Source organism: Numenius arquata, chromosome Z (genome assembly GCF_964106895.1).
Source record: "Numenius arquata chromosome Z, bNumArq3.hap1.1, whole genome shotgun sequence".
Taxonomy (NCBI): Eukaryota; Metazoa; Chordata; class Aves; order Charadriiformes; family Scolopacidae; genus Numenius; species Numenius arquata.
In genome coordinates this window covers 52,000,930-52,027,792 of record NC_133616.1, presented here as the reverse complement: position 1 = coordinate 52,027,792, position 26,863 = coordinate 52,000,930, and the positions used below count along the sequence as shown (strand labels likewise).

General features: G+C 43.6%; 1 protein-coding gene across 2 annotated transcripts in view; it reads left to right on the top strand.

Annotated features, from left to right (window-relative positions):
• TRABD2A (TraB domain containing 2A) overlaps positions 1-26,863 on the top strand; it is a 76,640-nt gene that overhangs the window by 39,274 nt on the left and 10,503 nt on the right. For both annotated transcript variants that reach the window (XM_074166596.1, XM_074166594.1), the window contains exons 3-4: positions 12,460-12,606; positions 15,015-15,189. In XM_074166596.1, the coding sequence (XP_074022697.1) occupies positions 12,460-12,606; positions 15,015-15,189 (322 nt within the window). The remainder of the gene's footprint in view (positions 1-12,459; positions 12,607-15,014; positions 15,190-26,863) is intronic.

Below are 26,863 nucleotides of genomic sequence, written 5' to 3'. Positions count from 1 at the left end.
TCAAATTTGATACTGAAACATTGGCACTTATTGCTGTTGAGTCTGGGAAATATGGACAGCCTGATTATAAAAAGCAAATGTGGTGGCAGTTAGCATATGAAGTAGAGCACTGAGTATGTGACCATCAGGAATAGACCCTACCCTTCACCTCCCACCTTTGGAGCAGCAAAAAACTGGAAGCGTTGAAGTGAGTGAGTTCTGTCTGAGCTTGTCAGGTCTTCAGCCCACCAAGGGCACCTTTGCTGACTGTGGTGCTTATTTGGATAGTCAGAAAATCAAGTTGAATGCCAGGAGTTCACACACAAACAAGAAGGGAAAGACTAAGTCTGGAACAGGAGGCTTGGAATACTAGAGAAAGGGAATTTATGTAGAGCTTAAGTTTGTGCAGTAGGAAGAGGGGCTTCAGCCAATGTATCAGAACCAGCTCAATGTGCTCCTGTAGTGTGAAATCCTATTTCTGAGTGCAAGAAGGAGTGTAGGAACAATGAAGTCCAATGCTAGCAAGAGTGTTACACTTAATTTGCACCACTGCTCAGCTGGAAGGCTGGAGCTGGTTAGGACTGAATTTTCCGGACAGTAGTGTGCATGCACATAACAAAAGGCTCTAATGTCTTCTGTCCCTGGAATTGACATGTGTACCCACAGTAGTTTATTCATGTGGTACCTCCAGCTCCACTGGGCTCATAGAGATCATGGTGGAGTTGATGTGCAGAACTTTCAGGCGCTTCTGAACCCTCTTGGGAAACTTTTTTGGTTTTGCTTTTTTGCACCAATTCCAAGAGGCTGAGCATATTCAGGAGGTTTGACTTCATTTCAGGTTTTTTTTTTTGATTTATACAAGAGTTTGAAATGCTATTCTGAGGGATGGTGATTTCATCCCTTGTTTTATCTGTCACAAACAGATGTTCTCCATGTAAGGTTCCCTAATGAAATGTTTGTTTGATGTGAATTTACGTTTCAACACCAAGTGTGTTTAGCAACATAATAAGTATGACATGTTCTAAACAAGAAATCTATGTTGTCTAGGTAGGTTTATCTTTAATTATAAATGGTACAGAGCCTGGAAAACTGGCATCAAGAGCAACTCAGGTCTGGTATTGGTTGGTGAGTGTTTTTTGTATGAGTGTTCTTAGGGCAATGTCTATGAAGATTCCTTCACCAGGGCTCTTGTGGGCTTTTCTTCCAAGCTGCAATATGCCTAGTAAAGCTGCCATGTCTAGTAAAATTAGGGAAGAGGTAATACTGTTTTTTCTCTGTCTTCAGTGAGTTCCCTGTCCTAGTCATGCATAAGGAGGCAAAAAACCCAAAGATAAGCTCAAGTGAAAAAGCAAGCTAATGCCCCTAGGAAAAGAATAGCTACTAGAAAGCAAGGTGGGGCTTGGAGCTGGAGTTTCTTGGAAGGGTGAATGAGCACCCATTTGGCATCAGTATCCTGATGGAAAAACACACCAACATAAAAATGCATTTTCTATCATGGCATACTGGTGTGTGTACTCTTTGAGAAGGGCTGGCTTGAGCTGCGACACAAGCTAGTCCAGTGGGGTCCCTTCACTATTAATGACTGTGATAAAAGAGTGTTGCTTCCATATTTGGGTATCACACATTGCAGGGTAGCAAATACCAGATGTCCTGTTCTAAGGAGGCAATTTTGTCTCAAGTTGTTTCTATTTAGAAAGGTTAAAGATGAAGAGTGATCAGAATACCATCAGGGCAGCATTTTTCCCAAGATGATAAAATGAGGAATTTGTAGGAGTCCATGAATATAAGAGATTGTTTCTACTGTGTGTTGGATTTTGACAAAAGTTTCTCAATGCCAGTTTTGTTTTCCTTGTTCATGAATTTGGTGGCAGCATTTTAATCCTTTCATGTATTGTATGAATATTTTTAAAAAACGTGTAGGAGCTTTATGAGGGGGATATGTAGTATATTTGAAAGGATGGATAGCTTCTTTTTGTTATCTATTCTGTGTCACAGTCCAGAGTGAGGTAATCTCTGAACTCTTTTATCCTTAATCCAGTGTCACAACATTGTATAGACACATGGCTTATGGACCTGCATCTCAGATTTTAACTGAAGAGATATGAGCATAAGGAGTTCCAGTAGATGTTGCCTGATTTAGAGAAGATGCACATTAATAACAATGTGTAAATGTGTAAGATGCAGGAGGGAGGCAACCTTCTGTGCATATTTGGGGTGGATAGTAGTAATGAAGCTTAATGCCAGACTTTGTATATGGTGTGTTCTCATTCAAACTTAAGTTTTCAGACTGGACTTTTTGGAGTGCAAGCCTCCTGTCTGCACTGTACAGGCCTTCTTGAGGGTTTGTTGTCCAAAAAATGGAATTAAATTGCTTCAGAGTCCCTGGGAAAGATCCTGTTAGACTAAAAGTACCACTTGTCAGAATTTACCTAGCTGGGGGAGGATGAACAGTTCAGCCACTTGAATTTTGTTGCCCTGATTACCTGCTTATTGTTTTGTTTCTGATGCAGTTTTAGCAGATATTCACCAAGCAACTGCTGTTGTACAATGCTGTTTGTCTGTTATTCCCAAACCCGCATTTGGAGAATGATGATTCACATCCCATTCTGCCTTTAAAATCTTCTGCACAATTCTGAGTGCACCAGACCTATTTGGTACTGAAATTTACAGACATTAAGCCAATGTATTCTTGCATTTTTCCACACATGGAGTTGCTGTTTGTGTTGCTACCAGTTGCATTGCAGCTTTTCCACATAGCTTCCAAAAAAGCATTGCCCTCCCTACCCAGATGCTCCCTTCCAAGGCCAAAGTACAAAATGCTCATGAGAGAAGTCTTGCTATGCTGTGTTCTTGTTTTACCACATTTCATCACACCTGAGAGCCTTCCTACTTATCTTAGACCATTTTAATCTTAACAGTCAGACTTTTGTAATCCTAGTGACTTTGTGAAAATGATGAGCTCTTGGCAGATACCTCCGCTTTTCTCAGGGGTCCTTGAGCAAATGTTTATCCAGGACACTTACCCACACACCCAGTGAGTGTGTGTGGCCATCTGTTGGAACTGCTGTGCGGAAGGTGACCTGCCGTGGCCTTTAACAACTTGATATGACTATCTAGGCATCAAAAGCACTAAAGAAGACTGAGGTAGATCATTGTTGGTACTGCTGTCTACCCTGTTCACTGAGGTGATTAAGAAATCTCTGTTCAGTTGGTCTGAACGGTATAAGTTCAGAGACACTCGACGGCTTTCTTGCCTGACAAAATCTTCAGATAATCTTTCCGTGATGCTTTTTTTCCCGATGCATTCTAAGTGGCATTGTTGGTAGATCCCTCGAACAAATCTTCTGCAATCCAATTTGAGCTGACATCCATCTGATTTTGTGTTTTGATGCACTGTAGTTACTTTTTGTTGATTTAACAGCTGTTGTTTTTTTTTTTTTAAATGTAGTCAGCAGGGAAAGGAAAATAGTAAAGGCCTGTTGTATAGCGGGTAAGTTTTGGGGTTAGCAGGGGAAATAAGAATCCTTTTTTCTGAATTCAGATGCATTGAAACTGGCACAGAAGTCCACAGGTCCACACTTTGAGAGCAATAGCTTACCTGATCTGTGAGATTTCTTGCGAATCAGTTGAACTTAGTCACTTAAGCTTCCTGAGGTGTCCTTGTTGGCATGCAGCAATCCCTTTCAAGAACAAAACTGAAAGAGAAAAACAAAACAAAAACCCCAGATACCTTTTAACAATAAACAGCCTATCTTTCAGTGGCAAGCACCCAGCAGTTTCCTGATTACGTTGCCAGCAAGTGGGTTTTCATGGGTCTGAAAATCAGAGTATTTTAGATTTTTCTACAAAGGCAGCTTGGTGTGTTGGCTAAAGTGGGACCTCTGGTCTTGTCCTAATGTGGACAGCCAGGTAGTTGAGGGGAGGTGCTGTCTGACAGTGGAGCCAGCTGGCTCATTCCGAGAACATTGTCTCAGGAGTTCACACAGCACAGCTGGTGGCTTGTAAATTCCCATTCTACCTTGGGATACACTAATTTTTCTATGTGGCTGAGCTCACAGTTACTAAGAAGATCACAGCTTTTGGCCTGTGTTTCACTACGTGAAAATTTTGTCAGCTATTCCTCTTGGAAAGCTTTTGCACTGAGAACTTCAGCCTCTGATCTGCCTGAAATCAGCTAGGGACCATTTCAGCAGTTCTTGTTTGAGGTTTTTTCTTGGCAAGTCTATCACTAATATAAACTCTGCCTTCTACCCCTGTACCTTGAAAAGGTCATCTTGCCCTGCTGTGCACCATTTGGAAGCCAGAAGCTTCTCTTAAAGATGCTCTGAGTTGCTTTTCAAAAATTGCAGTTCAAAATTGTTCTGTTTGGAACAGCAGCCAAGGTCCTAGCCTAATTGTTCTGTTGAGTGGAAAAATGTTTTATCAATGCTGAGTGTTTTATATGGAACATGCTTTCCAAGCTGGCAGAACTTCAAGAGAATCCAAAGTATCTTGTTGCATGGTTACCGGAAGACATACGATAACTTTCTGAGCTTGTTCACCACATTGCAAGGCCAGATTGTTTACTCTATTAACGTTATAGTCTTGATGTGCTCATGCTTACATGAATCATGCAAGTAATGTACATCAATTTTACAGAAGGAAGGGAAAGTACTTAAGCCAATGAAAAGTTTATTTTCAGAATTATTCCATTCCACCAAAAATGGTGCACAAGAACTGGTGAGAGTTGTTTCAAACTTCAATATTCTGCATTTGTAAGACATGCTGCTTCTAGCAATCTTCCAAACCGCTGTCAAGTTTAGTTCTAAGGTATGCATGGCCTGTGGTAGAGAGGACAAGTGAAAAAATAATCAATGCAGGCAAGGGGGAACGTGTATGACTTTTTCTTTCATCTGTCAGCACTCCAAAGAGCATCTGTGGTTAAGTGAAAGAAAACTGGAGGCTAAATGCCAGGTCATCAATACCAAGTTTGTTTAGCTTCAGTGATTGCATTTTAGGAAGATAAAAATCACTGCCTAATGTTATCCTTGAAGCTGTGGAGATAGGTTGTGCTTTGGCTGTGTTACTAGCTTACTCCTTACAGTGGCAGACACTGTGATGTCTTCATCATTTCTACATTTTTTTACGTAATATCTACAGTTTGGAAAGCAATATTGTTTCCTTTCTAAGGGAGTTTTCCTGTAAAGTTTAAAAATTAAAAAACTCAAGAAGTTTGCTTTGTTAACTTCAGTATTTTAGTTTTGCTGCCACTAAATTTAAGGGTATGCAGTGGAAAAGAAGGAAGAGAAGGTGGACTAAAGCAACTTGTATTTTAGTAGAAGTTGTTTCTTTGTTGTTTGTGGTTTTTTTTAAACAACAAACAACACATTAATTGCAGATGTCAAATTTTAGAAGTATAGCTAGTCTCAGCCCAAAGAACCCTAGTGTCAGATTTGTCGCTTTGCAACTCCGTTATTCTTTTAATACAGTTTTGAGATGGCTGTGTTAGGTGTCTTGTAAAATAAGTTATTATACAAAAGAAAGACTTCTACTACTAGCATACTGGTTAGACAGTCTTCTAAACTGCAAAGTGGGCGATTGCTAGTAGTTCTTTTTCATTTGGTTGATTGTTGTCAAGTCTGATCTTGAACCGAGTTTAGGAGCTAAGTGGCAACGCTAATCCAAAACAAGCTGGACATTGCTAACTGGGGAAATGGCGAGTAGCAGACAGACGGGAGTTCTAATTGTAATGCCTTGAAAGTCCAGCTTTTTGCTTTGAACTTTGGTTCAGGACTGTAGAAACATGAAAATTATACAAAGACCTAGTTCCTCGTTCTGTTTAGTGAGATAAAAATGTATCTGATGAAGGTTTGATTTGTGAAGGTGTTAAAAACAAACTTTGCTAATGTTTACAGAATCCTTAACAAAAATGGAATTTAAAAAAAAGTTTAATCTTTCTCTAGTACGTCCAATCATGCATCACCAGTTAATTTCCAGCACAGAGCAAAGGCTTTCTGGACAAGGGTGAGCTCATGAAAGCTTGAGGCATTCCAGCAGCATGAGGAGGAACCCACAGTGAGCACTTATATGGAGAGGTCTCAGGGAGGAGGTGCAGCAGCAGGTTCATAGCCACGCTATTAGCCCTATAGAAAGATGGAAGCAAGTCCCAGCAAGGTCATAGAGGTGTCCAGCTGGGAACTGCAAGCTGACCTGTGAAATGGGAACAATCTATTCCACTGCTGGTCTTATTCCACATTCAGCACATAGTGGGGTGCTTATTTCTCCTGCTGTCAGTGAAAACAGAAAAGCCTGTAAATCAGTGCAAATTACTCAGACAAAAGGCTACATATTAATGCAGTCTCTTACAATAAATGAGTTGCACTTCTTCCAGCAGTGCTGTAAGCAGTGTTACTCTGATTCACAATTATCTACCATCCTCCTGCATCAAGAGGAGGATGATAAATTCATTCATTGCTTCCAGAGTACCTAATAAATTATTGGAAGTCCCTTGTTTTTATAGCTCCTAGTTGGAGAAGGTTTGGCTTGTGTATTCCTATATAAATCTCAGATAACAACCAAAAGCTTCAGAGTGTCTTTTTGTTTCGTTCTGGAAATACACAGTGCAAGAATTTGGCACCAGATGTGCCAGCATGAGTTTGTTGTCAGCAGACAAAGATCAAATTCTTCACTGGCATTACCTCTACCAGCATCTGTGTGTGTGATTTGAGGCAAACAGAGTGTGATCTAAGTGCTTTGGATGATTGTGCTAGAGAAGAAGTGCTCCCTCTGCTTGCCATGCTGGCTTTTGAGACCAAAAGCCATAAATAAAACCAAGCCCATGGGAAACTTGCAGCTCATAGGTAACCTAGAATAGTTTCCTTTTCCTTTTGCTTCAGTGATTTGTTGTGCTGTTTGTCTCTTGTCCTCTAGGTCAATCCCTCAGATAGCCTGTCTCTTCTAGTTGCCTGAATCCAGTTTATTCTCACAAAAGTGATCCAAGTTTGGACCTTTTCTCTCTTCTCTTTTCTCTCTTTACAAAAGCTTGTTGCGGTGGCCACAGGAAACATCTAATCTGGTGCAACAGCCTTGAAAGTCACTTAGGCTTCTGTGAAGGCTGCAGATGATCTCCTATTGGTATCCTTAGCCCCTGCCAAAATCAGACTTCTGCCTGTGTGTGAAGGCTGGTGTTTGCAGAGCTGCTCATGGCAGGTCAATTCAGATTTCCAGGCTCTGATAATGCCTGTCCCAACTTTCTTCCTTGAAGGCAGCTGAGGTGCAGGCACCAGACATCTAAGGAGCTGCTTCACATTGGAGTGAGGAATCCCGCTTGCTTCTCAGCACCTGGCCTGCTGGACCATTACCATGACAAAAGAGGATTACTGACGTTCATAGTCACGATTCCTTTGATTTGAAGCTCGCTCTGATTTGGGGCAGTAGTGTTCGCTGGCCCAGAGAAGAGTGGTCTCCTCCAGGTGAAGAGCAAGGAGAAAAACGTGCTTTTGGGAAGGAGGAGGAAGAGGGAAAGAATTGGCTGAAGAGGGTGAGTGGAAGTCATAATGGATGCAGTTAGTTGCTGGGAAGGACCCAAAAGCAGCCCATGATTCCTTAAGACAATTAAAAGCAAATTGTCCGGCTGAACGATCCTAGAGCAAGGAAGATGCTCCCCCAGACTATAATTCAAGGGGCTGAATGGCCCTCAAAAACCGAGAGTGGAGAGAAAAAAAAACAGAAGATGAGGCAAATGATGGAACAGATGTGAGCGCTTTTGTTGGGAAGACTTGGAGGCTAGCGGGATGGCGATAGGCTAATTTGAGGCGCATAATGCCAGGTTCCTTTCATATGCAGAATAGCACTTTGATCCAATGTGGATGAAAGTGCTGAAAAGTGGAGAGGATGGCAGGGGGTCTTTTGTCTTTGACAAAAAAGGCATCTGCCGGGCTCGAAACCCCCTTTTCCCCACCCCCTTAGCCTAGCAGGCCACTCCAACAATGCTAGCAAAGGGGACAAGTGTCTCCTGACAGCTGAAGAAATCTCCAGGAGGAGAATGAGGCTTGCAGCAATATGTGTACCATATAAGAGAGTTTAATCGATTTTTTCCACAGTACAAAAAAGGAGAGAGTTGGGGGAAGACAGAGAGATCACAGTGGAAATGGGAGGTGGGAGGAAAAAAATCCCTTTCTAATAAACTTGTTACTTTTGTTCTCCAAATACATCTTTTCAGGAGATGCTTTGATGATAGTATGAATACACTTAATGGAGCAGAGTAGGGTAGAGTTGATGTGGGGGGGAGGTGTGAAGCAAGGGAGAATAGCTTTGCAAGGAGGATGAATGTGGAGTGATTTCTGTGGATTCCAAAACAGGAAAGATTATGGAATTAGTAAAACAGTGCAATGCAAGAGATACCTGGAAGACAGATGCATGCTTTCTGTACCTCTTGTTGGAGGAGCTCAGGTCAGCACAAATTCTTGTGTGTGATTTCTAAGCGAAATTGAAAATGTTTCATCGACCTTTCCTTCTTTTCTGTTGTGTTCTTAACTCCTTGGATTTATTAGAAATTAAAGGACTGCAGGATTGAATGAGGAGCTAGGAAGGCAAACAGTATTTGTGCCAAGCTAATATAGCAGTTGCAGATCTGCTGATCTGGTCCCTGCTTCTCATACTCTGTCCACTTCAGCTTTTCACATCTGGTAAACAAGACTGGGATCCAAGTGGCAGAGTTTGGTGGTGGTGGTCTTCCTTAAGTATCACTTTGCACCTAGTCTAATGTTTTCTTTGAGAAATAGTGACAGATAAGAGTGATCAACCTCTGAGCAAGACCCACCTCAGTAAATTAAATCCTTTAAGAACAGTAGGCTCAGGAATCTTCCTTCTCTTGAGATCCTGACAGTGTTTGTGTATTACTATTTACTGAAGATAACCTTCTCACCAGGGCACAGCTTTAAACAATACCTGGTACTACAAACAGCTCCTCCCTTTTTACCCCCACGCTTCTCTTTCTGCCAGGGAGTTACAATTCCCCCAAGGAGATAAGAGCCATACAGAAATGGAGAGAAGCTATCACATTCCTTTGAGAAGCTCTACATGCATGCTGAAACCAAATTGTAATCCTGTGTTCAGTAGGTGTGCCATGATCCCTCTCTAGCAGATGCCATCATTCTGTTCAGACCAGCTGATGGGAAGAGTATTTTTGGCAATAGCATCTCCTGCCCTCCAGCTATGAAAAGCCTGATGACATGAGTTTGCGTAACTCATTAGGGAGGACTCATTGTCAAGGACATTAATGCTCTTTTGATTTCTGTCCATTTGTTGTATCTTGACTTTTTTTGCTCCCAGTGCTTGGGCTGTGATTGAGAATGGTGCAGAAGGACTTGAACTGCTGCTGCTGTCATCAAAGGAGCTGAGACCACCTCTGTCCCTCACAATGCCTTGGTGAAAGTCCCCTCTCTGGATGGGCTTCAGGTGGCTCTTGTGTGACTTCTTTCTCAGGTGCTATGCACAGTGATAGGATGTGGGTCTAGATCTAAACGGGGAAAGACATTGCTTATGGGGAAGTCTGACTTGGCAGGGAACAGCCCTCTGTAGTCCTCCATGTCAAAGAAAAACAGCCCATGCAGGACCATGAAAACCCACTGACCAGATGGTGGGGTTCATGGCAGCCTCCTGGATGCTCTGTCCAGGGGCAGTCATGGTCGGGATGGGGTGTAGGAGCCTTGGGCAGTGGGCTTGGACACTTTGTTAATTCTTTCAGGTGGAAACATGAACCAACTTACTGTGAAAGGTCTTTTGTGCTTCCCCAGCTGGACGGGCAAACCCTTCAGCAGCTGCCATCCAGAGATTTCTTCCCATGTCCCAGTATGAACTATGCCAGCGCCACACCACAAAGATGTACTCTTGGAAAAGACCAGAGAGCTGCCAAAGCTGCTTCACCACGACAGCTTTGTGCCATGCCAGCAGTAAGATTAGAGGAAGGGGCAGAGTGGGTGAGTTGCCTCTATGCCTTTGTAAATGTGTGTGGTAATCCTCCGTAATTGCAGGTACTCATTGTGGTTTTAAACAGTGCTCTTGAGACAGATCTATTTAGCTGTTTTCAGTTCACTGTGTGCTAGTTTCTTATGGCAGTGGGTGAGCGTAAGGAAGGAAGATGCCTATGTGGCTCAACCTGGCTACTAAGGTCCAGGCTAGGTCTGTTTGGAAGAGAGACTGAATCTGTTTCACCTGAAGCTCACTGCGAAGAAGGAGGGAAGAGATGTGCATGGAGCAGAGGGTAGCATGCAGAGCAAGTGAGAGCAGGAGTGCAGGCTGTGGGAGTACAGCAGAGAGAGGAAGATTTGCTTTGCTCTCACGTCTCGCCCAGCAGGCTGGTGTTTTCTACACAGAAGCCAGTTACCCTCCGCTGGTTTGTGTTCAGATGAAAATCAAATGGTAAAGATTGCAAAGCCTCTTTGATGTGCTTACTCTACATCGAGGCAGAGCTACCCGACCAGCTCAGGAGACCATCACAGGTCTTATTCCTGTTCTGTGGACAGAGACTGTCTGGTGGTTTTTTCAGAGGCTGTAGAGTCTAGAAAGGGCCTTATTGCTTTAATGGTAAATTATCCAAGTGGATGCAGCTATGGTTGTCAAATAACTTACAAAATAAGCCATTCCCATGGAAGTGTTTTTGGCTGGACTGATTGTACATACGAGATTTTCCTGGCATAGCCTAGCAGCCCTGGCTGTAGAAACCCCGTATTTTCAGCATGAATTTGGCTTGTCTCTTGGTGAATCTCGTCTGGTCATTAACATCCATTAGGGTTTCTCTATGTGGGAAGTGAAGCCAAACAAACGGAAAACAATGGCTTTGGAGTGCAGTAAACCCCAGCCTGCATGCAAACTTTTGTTCAGACGTAAAGTGGTTTCAATTTGTTTTTGTTTAATTTACTTCCAAATTAAACAGAGGTCCTTTGCAAGATGGCCACTGGCTAGCTTGGTGTAACCTTCCTGAGTGTCTACCTGCAGGTATTCTTTCAATGAGGTGAAGTATGTACCAAAAAAGTGAATTCTTGCTCTTTTTAAATACATGAGATGGGAGTACATGTTGTATTCATGAAAACCTTTCAGAACTAATGCTAAGTTACATGCTTTCATATTCAGTTAAATACAGTGGTTTGGATCCGGACAGGCCGATCTAGCTATAGTGGGGACAATGTGATTTCAAGTTTAGTAGGACCTGCACCTTTCTGTAGAAGAAGGATTGTTGTTCTGGGGGAGGGCAAATTGCACCTGTTTGTTCCCACATCTGTTCTGTCCTGTATTCCTGAAATTTAGATCATATGATCTTAGTACATTAAGAGTATTCCTACTCATGTGTGAGTTATATGGTGTTGGTGAATACCTCCAGTTCCAGAGTGCTTTTGATGGTGTGCGAGGCAAATATCCAGGAGTTAATTACACAGAGCCCTCATCAGGCTGCAGAGACTCACCAGAGCCTGGAAAATAACCCTCCCAAGAGAGAATAACTTGAAATGTGTTTCAAGAGTTTTGAGACCTTAGCAAATCTCTCAGCTTACTTCCTTTAGAAATAAAAAAATAGTCCGTAAGTAGTAGGAAGGCTTATTGCAGTTGTCTGGTCTTGGCGCTAAACCCAGTGGTAGCTTGAGTAAGGGCGGTGTTCAGGAGAAGTGGCAGTGTTTTACTTGCCACATGCTGATGGATAGCCGCTGTCTGGTGAGGCAAATAGCCATTTCCACACCCCACTAGTGTGCCTGCTGCCATCCCATGCTCAGCCTGGGGAGTTTCTGCCCCAAGTCCCTCCTTTCACGCTGGTTCAGCTCGAGGAGAAGGGAATGGAAGTGTTTGCATTCCCAGGTGAACACCGAGGAGGAGAAGGCAGCCCCCATGCCTGCGGAGGCAGTCAGCCTGGGGAGAGTCCCGAGCCGCTGCCATCAGAGTGTGCCTGCGGGGAGGAGTGGCCGCCCCTGTCCCCTGGCAGCCGCTCCTCTTCCCTGGCCTGCTCCGGAGAGCCATTCCTGCCTGAAATAAATAGGGTATTGGGGAGAATGAGATGCGAAGCAGGAAATGACAGTGTTAATGTTCCTTGTGGACAAGGAAGAAAGAGCAAACAAGGAGAAGTGGTGCCTCATTTAGGTAGGTGGCTGAGGAGCTGGGGGGATAGGAGCCCGTCAGGCTCCTGTAGGGTGGTCAGGCGAGCTGAGGGGAGCAAGATTGCCTATATTTCAGTCTGTCCCTTTGTATCTTCTGTCTTAATCATGTTGTGGGCAAAACCGCCTGGAGTTAGGTGTGGTGAGTCCATTCCCTGTGAGTGGGCCCCTGGGACCTGAGGTGTGAGTATCTGCAGACATGGAGGAGGTGGGTTGGTGAGGCATGGTGGACTGGAGCGCTCGGAGCAGGAGCAGCTTCAGAGAGCCCTTGGCAGGTGGCTGTATGTCTGTGACCTTCTTAAGGGGCGAGATGAGAACTCACCAGGAACTCTGTCTTTTCCTCCCTCTCCCCTTCCCTCAGGTGGTCTTTGCTTTGAATCAGACTCTCTTGCAGCAGGAGAGCCTCCGAGCAGGCAGTTTCCAGATCCCCTATACGACAGAAGACCTTATCAAGCATTACAACTGTGGGGACCTCAGCTCCATCATCTTCAACCATGACACTTCTCAAGTGAGTCTTGCACTTCTCGAGTGCAGCCCTTGTACTACGCACATATCCCCATAGTGCTAACCCGTCTCACTCACGCTTGTCTCTCCTCAGGCAGGCCCTTTGCAAGTGAGGGCCAAGGGCATGTCACTGGCTCCCTGGTGCCTCCACTTTTCTGCACCTCCTGTCCCTGGAGTCTGCATGACCTCACCCCTGTCTTGCTGCACGCAAGCAGCGAAGGCACCCCTGACTTTCCCGTTTGGACAAGTGCTATATTTGCTTTAGCATCAACGCTCTATGAGTTAATCCTTTATTTTCTTAAGGATCCTGTGGAATTACACCAGCTTGGCTATAAGCAAACTTAGTGCCAATAGGCTCTAAGCAGCAGCAGGCTCTTTTTCGCAAATAGCAACAGAAATGTACTCATGACTTGGATGATTGTGTAAGGCTGGGCAAGTTGCAAGCTTTTTAATGTCCCCTATCAGTATGATTGTGTACTGTGGGCAAGGCCCAATGAAGAGGAATGGAGTGAAACAAATTAAAGATAGATTTAGACTGAATGTTACGGAAAAGAAAACCATCTGAGGCCTCACAGACTTGGTTTATGGAGATGGTTTCCTAAGCAGCACGCTGGAATGCAATGCTCTGATCTTTAAACCACGAGAAAATGCGCAGCAGGGACCAATTTGGCCTGTTTGGGCTGTTAGATTAGCTAACCTCAGAGAGAGACACCAGGCCTCTCTGTTTTTGTCTGTGAGGTACTGCCTGGCAATTTATGCACGTCAATGAAAACATAGGCTCTAGCCTCACAGTGCTGCACAAGTGGGTGTTTAGTGTGGGCTTTTGGTGCTGAATAACCATTTTCCTATGGCCTTTTGATATAAACGGTGCAGTGCTGCAAAGCTGGAAATACTGTCATACTAACCCTTGCTTCTCTGGCACTGAGCTTTGCAGGCATGTTGTTGTCTTCCTGTCCCGCACACCCTTCAGCCAGCAGGTGCAGGTAACTTGGTGGTTAGCACAGCTTAGCAACACAGTGCACTTGCTTCATAGATTTCAAAGGGCCTCTCAAAGGAGGCCAGCACTGTAAGAGCGTACGGATGCTGCATCACCATTCTGCTGAGGTGTTACAGACTGCAGACAGCTGGCATTGCCTTGAGGTCATTGGAGAGAACAGCTCTTGCTGAGACATGTGTGTTTCCGAGGGAGCATCTGCCCTTTACTTACATGAGGGACTCCACTGCAGGGCACTCACAGCGGACCTGAATAGTAATAGTCTGCAACACTATCAGCAGACTATCTGTTTTTAAGGAGAAGTCCTCTGTAAATTGTATTTGATCCCATGCTTGCCCAATAGATGACCCACTCTGCACTAAGAACCATTTGGAAACAGTCAGTCTCTGAGTGGCTCCAGAGCCTCTTCAGTTGCTGCAGCCTTGCAAGCGAAAGCACATGGCTTAATGGTTCTGATCCCCAGAAAACACCACTTGCAGGCCCTTTTATTAGCAGTCCCCGTGACTGCAGTGCCCAGAGCTACTTGTCAAGAAGCCAGGGTGGCTGCAAGTCCAGACCCACATTTCTCTCTGCTAGCAAGAGGTCAGGGTATTGTGCAGCCACAGCTGTCCTGGGGGCCCCAGGGGAGGAAGCCAGTATTTTCAAAGATACCTTGAGGACAGGGGAACTGAAGGTGGTAACACTTTCTTTCCTGACAAAATCTGGCTCTCTTTCTTTTGGAAAGTTTGGGGATGTTTTTGTTAACTAGTTCAAATTGCAGTTATTCTTTGACAGCCTGAGGGCTCTGATACAAGTCAAACTCTCTTAGAAGAGCGTAATTATCATTACATTTATGTCATACCTATGGCAATTTAAGGAAGAGGTATGTAGCTAAAGATAGCCAGGGGCAAATATTTACTTTCTTCAGCCAAGCAATCAGGATTTGGGATCTACAGTGTGGCAAACTGAGAGTACTTACAGACTCTGCATAAAAAAAATACAGCTGGCTGGCTTATGAAATGATATTTTCTTTATTGTGAGTGTGTTGAGGCACTGGAACAGGTTGCCTAGGGAAGTTGTGGTTGCCCCATCCCTGGAAGTGTTCAAGACCAGGCTGGATGGGGCTTTGAGCAACCTGGTCTAGTGGGAGGTGTCCCCGCCTATGGCAGGGAGGTTGGAACTCGATGGTCTTTAATGTCTCTTCCAACCTGAACCATTCTATGATTCTATGGTTCCATGATATGTTGAGAGAAATGAAGCACTGTGCATTATTAGAAGTTTGCTGAGTCATTTTTTAGCTTTCTTTGGGTTTTGTCTTACTGTGCCTTAAGGGACAAGGCAGTTGATACATTCAACGATGGAGCAAAATGCGTGTGCATCATGGCTGCCTGTGAAATAAATGCCCCTTTCATGAAGGCTTTTTTTCTTTTCTACCTCAGGTCCCAAATTTCATTAATGCTACACTGCCAGCGCATGAACGTATTACGGCCCAAGAGATAGACAGCTACTTCCGTCAGGAGCTCATCTACAAACGAAATCAGCGAATGGGCAGAAGGGTGAAGGACCTGCTGGAAGAGTACCCAGATAAGAGTTTCTTCTTTGCATTTGGAGCTGGTATGTGATTGAGGTGCTCTTCAACCTGAACACGTTCTTCCCACATCCGTTAAAAGCTTTTTACAAATGCTTTGTTTAAAGATGGGTCAGTACTTCTACCATGGTGGACACAGAACACAATTTTGCCCTGATAGTTGCACCCTGCACTTTTTTCAATGTAGGAGACTGTTTTTCTTCAGCATCAAAGAGCTCACAGTGTATGTATTGATTGTAAGATTTATTAGTTACAGACTTTTTTGTCACATGCATAGCCAGAGGTAATGAACCAACTACAGTGCATACACAAAAGGAACAGCTCTTAGACATATGTGGTTATGGTCTGGCCAAACAAGGCAGAAGGGTGGGAGAAACGGGGAGCTGAGATGTAAGGTAGCAAGTAAGAAGTTGCACTAGTGCTTGAATAAACCTTTCAAGAACACATCCAAAAGAATGACATGCCAAATTGTGTGAACCTAAGGGGCTCAATAAATGCAAGGGAGAGGCATAGAACACTTTCACCTTTTTTTTCCTGCTGCAGCTCCTTACCTCTTTCACTGCACTTCCACAACTACAAGGAAATTGTGTCTGCCACTATTTTGGAGCAGAGCATTGGGCCCAGTTGGGGAAAACCTACTCCATTTCCTGCCTCTTAGCAGCCAGCAGGAATCTATAGGCACATCTAGCAGCACATCCAACTCAGTGAGGTTAACACCCACACTTCAGACAAGGGCTGGGTGGAGTGTGTAAAGAAGATTGGTTTGCCTTTGCTCTAGCTCAGGGAAAGGAAGAAGTGAGGATCGGTGTTTGAAAAGACAGGTGCTAATTCACAGAGAAGTATCGCATCCTCTTCACCATGAACCGTGTAGGCCTTGGGAAAGGAAGAGAACTGAAACAAGTGTCAGGATCCATGTGACATTTTCCAGTCTCGGTGGCTACTGCTTTAGTGAGGATGAAAGACCTAGGCAAGGCAAGGAAAATATTTACTTAAACACTCTAAAAGCATTGGTATTCAAAGTCTGTGAGAATCTCCTCACTTGCAGCAGGGAGTTGTAGTTACAAAGTTATACCAACAAGGGTCCTCTGTATGAGGGGAGGGAGATTATGAAAGGTGGCTGATAATGTCTGTTCAGGCATGCATGAAGATCGTAACGTGCTATTTTCTTGCAGTATCAAGAAAGATGATACGTTGTGAAAGATGCGCAACTCCCTTTCACAACGGACAGTGCAGCAGGCATAGGTTATGTAGATTTTGGTCATGTCTGTCTGTAAGCTAAGATGAGGACTTTGCTGTACTGCACTGCTGACGTTCTGATCACAAGTGTCCCTGCTGGACTGATGTTCCTGACCAGTGTGTATGTCAACCCTGAATGCCAGTTGCAGGTATCTAGTCTCCTGTCAGAAGGCTAGTCACAGATGTTGGGGCCACAGTAACAGCGCCACAACTGAGCGATGAGCAGCCCATGCAAATGGACGGATGTGGATGCAAGTGTCACTCTGAGTCTGCCCTGTCCCATGAGCAGAATCCTTCGAAAGAAAAGAGCTTTTTCTCCTCCTTGCACACATACCTTGCTTCCCAGTGCTGCGTTGGACAAATCACATGTCTTTAAGATGCTTTTCTGTCATTTTTCTCTCCTCCCATCAACTTCATTTTCTTCCCACTCTTCTGCCCCAAACTGTCTTCATTGTCATGAGCGTGCACAGCTCTGCCCCAGAGCTCAGAAGCAGTGCAGCAGGAGGACAGATCCCTGTCCTTCCCAAACTGACCTTCATGACAGCCATAAAACCCTTCCCAGGCTTTCTAGATTTTTGCTTTTCTCCTTCCTCTTATTTTCCTTTTCCCAGTAGCCCCCTTCTTTGCCCCCCAGATTGCCTCTTCCCGTAGAGCAGAGTTATGATTCGACACTGCTATACTGCAGCACTGCTTGGGGCCTTGGCTTATGTGCACGTGGCTTGATCTCTACAACCAGGCATGTTCTTCTCATGCTTCTCCATCATACTTTTGAATCCAGACAGGTTCCCTGTCTTCTCTGGGGACTCTAGATGGACTTCGAAATTGTCTCAAATTACACTCTGGCTTTGATACCAGTCCAGCCTCCAATCTTCTCTGCTTTTCCAAATAGCTCTGCTCAAAGGACAGTGCCAGCCCCACACTTTTAAAAGCACAATTCCTTATTATCCCCTTGTTTGACTGCATAGTGGGTTTTTTTTTGTTTTGTTTTTTAAATTTGTTTCATATTAATTGTTTAAATGAGAAGTAACATCACAGGATATAATGCAGAAGAGAGATCCATGTCTACACAGTTCTGAGGTTTTCTGAGTGCAAATTACAACTATGAGTGCAGGCTTTTATTGTTTTCCATCAAGCTAATTTGGCCTGTTGCTTATCCAGATTGCTGTATGTGATAATTATGTGGAGGATTTATTTTTATGCCAGCAAGCAGTGAAAATGAACAAATGTCTTGTATTCAGTTTTGAGCACTGCTTGAGTATTGTACTGTTGTTAATTACTGGAAAAGGGTTCCAGGAAAGTGCTTGCACAAGACAGGTTAGAATGAGCTGTAGAAGAAGAGGAGGAAAAGAAAGGCTTTAACATGGGACTGTATTGTAGTTTTCCATCTTCTGGCCACCAGTGAAAAAAGTATCTCCCAGCAGTGGCTGATAAACTGCAGGACACGGTTGTGTTAAAATGGTAGTAGGATATTGAAGGGTCTCCAGTTTAGAAGGAGGAGGAGCCTTTTACTTGTTTCTTTCCAGACTTTTTGACCCTGTGATTTTTTTTTTTTTTAAGGGGTACGCTTTTTGTAAGGAAAATTCAATTTTTTTCCCAAACACCATTGAAACAACACTTTCATCATCAATTAAGCCCAAACAGGGTCATGTTTGTAGGTGACTGTGGTATTACAAATGCCCTCTCTTGTTATTTAAACTACTCTTTGTGTTTTTAATGTAAATGGGGGAAAATTGGAAAAGATCGATGGTTTATTTTATATTCCAAGTGGATTGATGTGGTTTAGAGATGTGTAAGACATTGCGCAAAAAAAGCTCCTATCTCTTTCCAGGTCTTAATACAGCTGCATGGCTATAGATGTTGATTTCTTACATGGAATTACATATGCTAATTTGGATGGTAATAGATTTGATCATTAGGTTCACCATATTTTATGCTTTTAGTACATTTTAACAGATCAGATAAACTCCCCCTACATTCTGTTGAAAATGTTTCACAGTCAGAGCTCATTTCTGGAACTATTTTTGTTTGGAAGTAATTTAAGCTTGCACAAAAGTGGAGAGCTCAAAAATAACAGATTTTGCTGAAACTATCCAAAAAGCTTTGCTTCTGGTCAAAGTGCAAACATAGAATCATAGAATCGTCCAGGTTGGAAAAGACCCTTGGGATCATCGAGTCCAACCATCTACCCTACACTACAAAGTTCTCCCCTATATCATATCCCCCAACACCACATCTAAACGTCTCTTAAACACATCCAGGGATGGTGACTCAACCACCTCCCTGGGCAGCCTATTCCAATGCCCGACCACTCTTTCTGTGAAAAATTCTTTCCTAATGTTCAGTCTAAACCTACCCTGTTGGAGCTTGAAGCCATTCTCTCTCGTTCTGTCATTAGTTACCTGTGCGAAGAGACCAGCACCAACCTCTCTACAGTATCCTTTCAAGTAGTTGTAGAGAGTGATGAGGTCTCCCCTCAGCCTCCTCTTCCTCATACTAAACAGTCCCAGCTCCTTCAACTGCTCTTCATAGGATTTGTTTTCCAGGCCCTTCACCAGCTTCGTTGCCCTCCTCTGCACTCGCTCCAGCACCTCGATATCTCTCTTGTATTGAGGTGCCCAAAACTGGACACAATACTCGAGGTGTGGCCTCACCAGTGCTGAGTACAGGGGCACAATCACCTCCCTACTTCTGCTGGTCACACTATTTCTAATACAAGCCAGGATGCCGTTGGCTTTCTTGGCCACCTGGGCACACTGCCGGCTCATATTCAGCCACTTGTCAGTTAGAACCCCCAGGTCTCTTTCTTCCAGGCAGCTTTCCAGCCACACTTCCCCAAGCCTGTAGCGCTGCTTGGGGTTATTGTGGCCCAAGTGCAGAAGCTGGCACTTGCCCTTGTTGAAACTCATACCATTGATTTTGGCCCAATGATCCAATCTATCTAGGTCTCTCTGTAGAGCTTCCCTATCTTCCTGGGAATCAACACTCCTGCTTAACTTGGTGTCATCTGCGAACTTGCTGATGATACACCCTATGTCCTTGTCGAGATCATCAATAAAGACATTAAACAGAAGTGGTCCTAACACTGAGCCCTGAGGCACACCACTTGTGACCGGCCGCCAGCTGGATTTAAATCCATTGAGCACCACTCTTTGGGACCTTCCAGTCAGCCATTGCTTGACCCAGCAGATCGTATGCTCATCCAGGCCGTGTGAAGCCAGTTTTTCCACGAGAATTGTATGGGGGACAGTATCGAATGCTTTTCGAAAGTCCAGGTATACAATATCAACAGCCTTTCCCTCGTCCAGTAATCTGGTTATCATGTAAAAGCTTCAAGCTTTTGAAAAAAACATGTAAAGCTTCAAGCCAAAATGAGTCTGTTTGAAGGAATTAGAGAAAAGTATGGGAAGAGAGAGATGGTAACACCAGCGGATTCCACTTTGTTCAGTAAGGATTTTGTCTAAATTCTGTGTCCAGTATGTCCACATCTCTTCTGAACTGGGGAGCTCAGAGGTAGACACTGAACCCAAATGTATGTCACCAGGGCTGAGGAGCAGGGAAGGATCACCTCCCTCAGTGTGCTGACATTGCTCCTCTTAATGCAGCCCAGGAGGCTGTTGGCTGCCTTTGCCACAGGGGCATGTTGCTGGCTCAAGGTCAACCTGATGACACCACACCCTTTTCTGCAAGTTGCTCCTCAGCCAGTTGGTGCCTAGCCTATAGTGATGCCTGGAACTATTCCTGCCCAGGTGCAGGAGTTGGTTTGCTGAGCTTCATGAGCCAAGATTCCCTCATCATAAATCCATACTGACCACTTCCAATCATCTGTTTATCCCCAAGACATTTGGAAATGGTTTTCAGGATAATTTGCTCCATCACCTTCCCCAGGAATAGAGATGTGGCTGACCAGTTTGTAGTCCCCCAGATCCTTCTTCTTGTCCTTCTTGAACGTAGGAATGATACTTGCTTTCTGCCAGTCCTCAGGGACTTTCCCCAGTTGTCATAACCTTTTAAAGATAATCAAGAGTGGCCTCGCAGTGACACTGGCAAGATCCTGCATTTCCTCTGGATGTATTCTATCGGAATTCGTACATGTCTGGTCTGTTTGAATGTTCCTTAATGTGATCCTTCTCCACCCAGGGTGAACATTCTTTGCCCTGGACTTTCCCTGTAGTCATAGGAACCTGAGATTTCTGAAGGCTGATTTTACCAGTAAAGAAAGTGACAATGGCACGAGTACCTTGGCCTTTTCCATATTCTTTGTCATCAGGTCTTCTGCCTGCATCAGCACTAGTCTACATTTTACTGCTGAGGTATCAGTAGAAGCATTCCTTGTTTCCCTTGATGTTTCTCATCAGATTCAACTCTAAATGGGCTTTCCTTCTGCATGGTCACTTTTATTCCAGGATGCGTGTGGCTTCTCTGCTTCAGTTTACTTACCGTTTCTGTTGAAGGGGCTAAACAATTAAAGAAAAAAAGGGGGTTATTTTTTATGCAGAAGGAAGCGTACTTAGTGACATGAGATCCTGACTTTATTATGACAGCCAGTGCCTCAGGTGAAGCTAGGGTATTTAAGACCCAAGTTTAAATTCCCTCCAGTCTCTCCTGCCTCTTTGAACAGCTGAGAAACTCCAGAAATGCCATCTTATGAATAAGAAGTGCAGAGGGATCTAAGATGCCTTATATCCCTGTGGAGTAAATGACTGAATTCACTGAGAGACACTGGCTGATGTGACAACTTCAGAAGTTGGTCATCTTAATCTTGTAAACACTGGCAAATTAATTTTCCTCTCAGCTCTTTTTTCTTTACTGCTTCAGAAAAAAGCATCATTCTGAGGCTTTAAAGTATAATGGATGTTGGCAACCCACCATTAACGCTAAGAAAAGGACATTGGAAACTTCTTCAGCAACCATTTCTTCTAATTAATAAAGGAAATAATGTGTTTATTTTGCATTACTCAGACTGTATGGATTCAAACCTCCAGGGACTGGCTCTGTTATGAGCAGAATGAAGAACCAATATCCAAATCAGCAATCCAGCTAAGAGCTCCAGATCTTAGTTATTTGCCTCCCAGCAGCTGAGTGAATTGATACTCGCTAAACTAAAATGAACTCTTAGATGGTTGACGTGTGATCCAACAACATGCAGAAGAAGGATTTGGACATCATTGTAGAAGCTTAATTGACCTTGTCTGAGCTGAAGATGGGTGTGTAATGTGTCATCTTAGCCACCTGGACAAGGAAAAGAGAGAACATGCTACCACCTACAGTTACTGCAGAGTCTGCCATAGCCCCCTAAATGGCTTCCTCCAACTTCTCTAGGTTTTGAGGCAGTCCTTGGAATGTGGGGGACTGGTCAGTTATGCACCAGCCTTAGGTGTCAAGTGTATTGGATTCACAGGCATGTCAGATGACTTTCTCCTTTCCCCTTACATCATAAAAAGTGGGAAAAATAAGAACAGATTTCAAGGGGAAACTGGAATTGTGCTGAGTGTCTTTCCTGAATGGTGTGCTAGGAAGTGCTGTTTTCATGTAGAGCTGTTTGCTATTACTTCTTGAAATTTGCTGTTCAATCTGGCATTTTTGGATGGGAAATTATGCACGAGGAACAAGGTTTATTGTCTCTGGAAAAGAAAAGATTGGAGAAGGGATCTGTCACCAGTGTTTGTAAAGATAATCAATGTTGTTTAAGCCCAGAATGTCTCTGTCCATCTGTGTAGGTGTTTATACCTGTAAAACAAAAGCAAACAAAAACCTGCCATGGAAATAGGAAAGTTGCCCAGGTAAATAGGATATCAATTTGCCCTTGAAATCCAGTGGGAATTCAGAAGCCAGCATGGAAACTTTGAACCTGCCATCAGCACATTTGGGACTGGAAATGTGGGTGTGCACAGGGAATGTAAATTTATCTATGCCTTATATAAAGGATTTGAAATGTGTAATGAGTAAGTTAATGAAAATTCCACAAGAAGGTGAATCTTGGCAGATCCTGGAAGAGGACAAAAATGAGGGGGGAGATGTAGGAAGATAACATAATGATAAAACAGATTAAATGTGTCGTGTGGGGCCGCATCAATTCTTCCTTGGCACAAGGGGCTTGCTGATTGCCTCCTTGCTTCTTCTGTCTCTGGAATGCAGCTTCATTTTAGCTTCTTTGGGTGGGAGAAAAGGCTGAGTCCCTGAAGGTGTGCCTGTACCTCTGTAATCTGAGAATGCGAGATACAACTCGGCAGCTTTGAGACTGTTTTGCTCAGTAGCCCCTTTGAGTCTGCAGAATGCTAATGATGGGGTTTATTAGAACAACAATCCCCGAAGGGGATAGACAACATTATGTGGAGGCAGGTTGTGTGGAGGCAGGACCCACATGCAAAGCCCCAGGGTTCACATAAAGGGCACTCTTCCTGACATCTCTGACACATGAAATGAGCATTTCTGCATTAGAGGCAGAAACCTCTCTTCCAATATATTAGTGCAACTATCAAAATCAGCTAGGTCAAACAACTGTGTGCTGTTTCTGCTCAGGTACTGACAGTCTGGTGACCATCAGCTTCTAATCAGTGCTGGGGTTTACCCATTGCTACCTTTATTGGGCAGCTACAGTAGCAATACTTTTATCTTGTAATGTATGTTTTAAACTAGTGGAATTTCAAGTCCTTAATACCCTTTTTTTTTCTGGAAAGGAAGCAGTGATGTGGAATGGGAGCAGATCCAATGGCAGAGGTGGCTGTGAATACTGCAGCTCAGACGAAATAGCACGGGTATTTCCTTCCCTTACTGGTAATGTAACATAGGCTGCTAGTATAGTCACCTACGTGACAGTTTCCTTGCCTAATCAGGCTAGGGCTTCATCAATCGAAAACTCTCAGTAAATGCCAGTGGAGGTGGAGCTCCAGTGGCTAAGGCTACCTAAAAAGAAGCTGTTTCTTTTAACTCAGGTTTTACAAAATAAGCGATATGAGGTTGTAAACTTTTTCCTTATGTTAACTTTGCTATAAATTTGGCCTTATAATCGGTGGAAAACCTTTTCTAGCTTCAATTTGTGTAGTTCTCAGGAGGTTTCACTTTGCCCAAAGGTAAACATAGAAAGGCCTGGGACCAAAAATACTCAGGTCATCCATTTAAGAGACCTAGTTTTTGACAGAACCTGGTAGATAGGAGTGTTGTCTTGTCTTTCACAAGAAAAATGCCTTCGTTTTGGCTCATGCAAATGGTAACTTCATATGGTTCTTTTCCATGGTATTAGGCAATTTTTCCCATGTTGTGCAAGACCTTCATCATCAACTATTTTGAGAAGGATTTCATGTGTACATGATTCAGTTATAAACAGATGTGGATAAATGAATCCTAGTAATTCCATATAGGTGAGTTAGCAGAGCACATCAGTTCAAAAGAAATGAAAGGTACTTTTTTGTTTCCTCCTGAGCGAATGCAGGTCTGAGGCACTTTCTTCGATTCTCTCCATGTCTAGTGAAAATATTTTCTTGGGCATAGAGAATGCCACTGTTCCACAGTTCTGCCAATGAAATTTTCCCCTTCGGTTTGAGAGTGATGAAGTATGATCCACTAAGACTTTATACTAAAAAAGAGACTTGAAAGAAATCATGTTTTTTGAAAACAAACACTTGTCCTGGCCTCAGTGGAGTAAAATCTTAAGTTTAATGTTTATGGAGTGATATTTCATCTTACAGTTAATCACAGGAAGGAGTATGTTTGGAAGTCCGCAGTCTCAAAAATATTGGAGGGCATGGGAGGGCTGCTTGCCGGAGATTTCACCTACATGCATGCAGAAGTATTGTAATACAACATCCTTATAATCCTACACTTAATATGAATTCAGGGAATCTGTAAGTTGGCTGTCCCCATCCCCTTCAATTTTTGACATTTCCTTTTCTTGGCAGCATTAAATTTGTGAGAGTACCATGCTCTTGGTCCTTCAGTTTGTGTACCTGAGCTTTTCCTGGCTGGGAAATACTGTTAGAAGCAAGAAGATTTTATTAGATCTAGTGTTGCATGGTTTCTGCCTGAGAAACTGTTTTAACTTAGAGGGCAAATCGGGAATCCCAGTTACTTTATCAATGACCGCTGTTTTCCAAAAGCTGTTTGGATTATGTAGTATAAGAGCACAGGACTTCCTCCCTCTGATTCTGGGAGAAGTGAAGAGCGAGCTCAGCTCACCTGAGTGCACAGTGTTCATGCTTGAAAGCAGTGTCTTCCTCTTGAACGCTGTGTATAGAAAGCATGCATCTAAAGGAAACTAATCTGTAACTTAGTTGGTCACATCACCCACTTTCCGTGTTTTGCTTTGAATCATGTTAAATAGGTACTTTAAAAGTATAACCATGTGTATGTGTGAGGGAAAGTCACAACAGTTGCCCCTGGATTTGTTAGCACCAAGTACAGGTTTCTTCAGGGGTGCTTAGCTGGGAATGTATGCCACTGCTGGCGTTACCAGCCCATATAGGAAGTTTTGCACAGGAACTTTTGCAAATGAAGTTTGGTAGTAACATGGTTACACAAATCCGAGGGCGCTGTCTGGGCTTGCTGTGGTATGACTGCCTCCAATATGGCTTGCTGAGCTCTGCCAGTGAGACATGGTTAGGGGTTGTCTTTCTCTGCTCACTTCGCTCTGCTCCCCTGTAGTACTAGGTCATTTTGTGATATGTGTGAAAAATGGACTTGGCCTGTCACTCACAGAGCATGAGCTTGTCCTTGTGCCAAAAGGTTAAACTAAGTAGAGATTTAGGGATAGGGAGGAGCGTAGTGTTCTTTCCACAGGTTTGCTTCTATTTCCCTGACTTCAGCTCCTTTTGGGGAATAACAGACCATGGAGTGGGATGAAGAAAATTCCTCTGCAAGGGTTCTTGCTTGTAGGGACACTGTGGGTGGGGGTACCACGTGAGTACCTTCCACGCCTCCATTCTTAGTCATTGTGTCCTAAGAGCTGTGTCTTCTGGGAACTCATTTTAGCTTTGTCAGGTACCTGATGTCAATAAGGATCACTCTGTCCACTACTAAGGGTCCAATAAGGATCACTTTTGTCTCATGGGCTGTTGAATGCTAAAGTGATCTGGACCTGTAGGAGGAGTACGATGTCTGTTATGCAGTTTGGCTTCCATCCAATGAAATACTCTGCATTCTCTAGATCATTGGCCACACACTGAAATTTGAGCTTTTCACTGCGGATACCTGTGGGACTGACTTGGGCCATGCATGCCCCTGCTCTACAGGTCATCAGGAATTCTCCTTTGCTTCTGTTTGCATCCTTTGAGGGAGCACTGGCAGTTTTGAACCCTTCTTCACGGGTTTATTAACTCACAGACTGATATTGGAGGACACTTTGATTACTGAAAGGGTCGAAGAAGATCCCTGCCAGGGAGGCACATAGAGAGGGATGAGCTATCCTTTGTTGCCTCACAGTTAAGTGCTAATTTTTGCTGAAGTTTCTCTTTTTTTGTTTGTGGGTAGCATCAGCCTTATGTCATACCTTTTATACAGGCCAGTGACTATAATCCAGTCACCTACAGGTGTCCTGTTCACCCTTCTGGGGCATGTTTTATGAATTTATCTATATAACTCTTGGAAGGAGTCTAAGAAGAATGATAGCAGATGATCGTTGCCAAGGAAGTTTCCAGATGATCGTTCCCAGGAAGTTTCTAAATAATTGTAAGGTCTGTACCTCAAAAACATTCTTGAAAATATTTGTTTCAGTGACCCACAGAGTCGCAGGCACCAAAAGCCCATCTGAACAGTCCCAGTCCAGTCAGAGATAAGTATTCTGTTTTTATGATATCCCCAGTGGCTACCATCGTTTATGCCATTTTCTGGTGGCACTGTTATGACCTGTGGTTCTTTCCACCACTTCTTGGAGGTCAGCAGTCCAGATCAGGTTTCCCAACAAACAGTTAAGTTTCTTTACATGTAAGCCAAATGATTCATTGTCTTGGGATATTTGTAGATGGTGAGGTCCTGGTGTGTTTCTGGGGCAGATGGGAAAACACAGCAGACATAAAGAATTACATGGGCTTGGGGGTTTCCTTTTACAAGACTCTATGTCAAGGAAATTTGTGTATCAGCTTGGAATCATTGAATTTTTTTAAAATTCAAGAGGAACATAGTTTTCTTCAGTCTTACAGTCTTGCTTCGTATGAAAAATAAAAATTTGGGAACAGAAACAGAACTTCTGTTGTACAGTATTTCCTTGTTCATTTCACTAGATGAAGAAATTTTCAGCCTTGTGGTGGCTCAAATTTGGGTTCAGGAGCCTCTGCTGAAACCCACAGCTCTAGCACATTTACCTAGATGAAAACACCTCTGCGTGCACAGGCAGTAAAAGCTGCAAGTAGGAGACATGGATCTCGTGACAATAGTAGTAGCCTTTGTTCTGTGAGATTAGGTATTTCTGCTGAGGAAGGTCAGGAGTACTCAATGTATGTCCGAGTGTGTGGACTAGTCTGCAAGCACACGTTG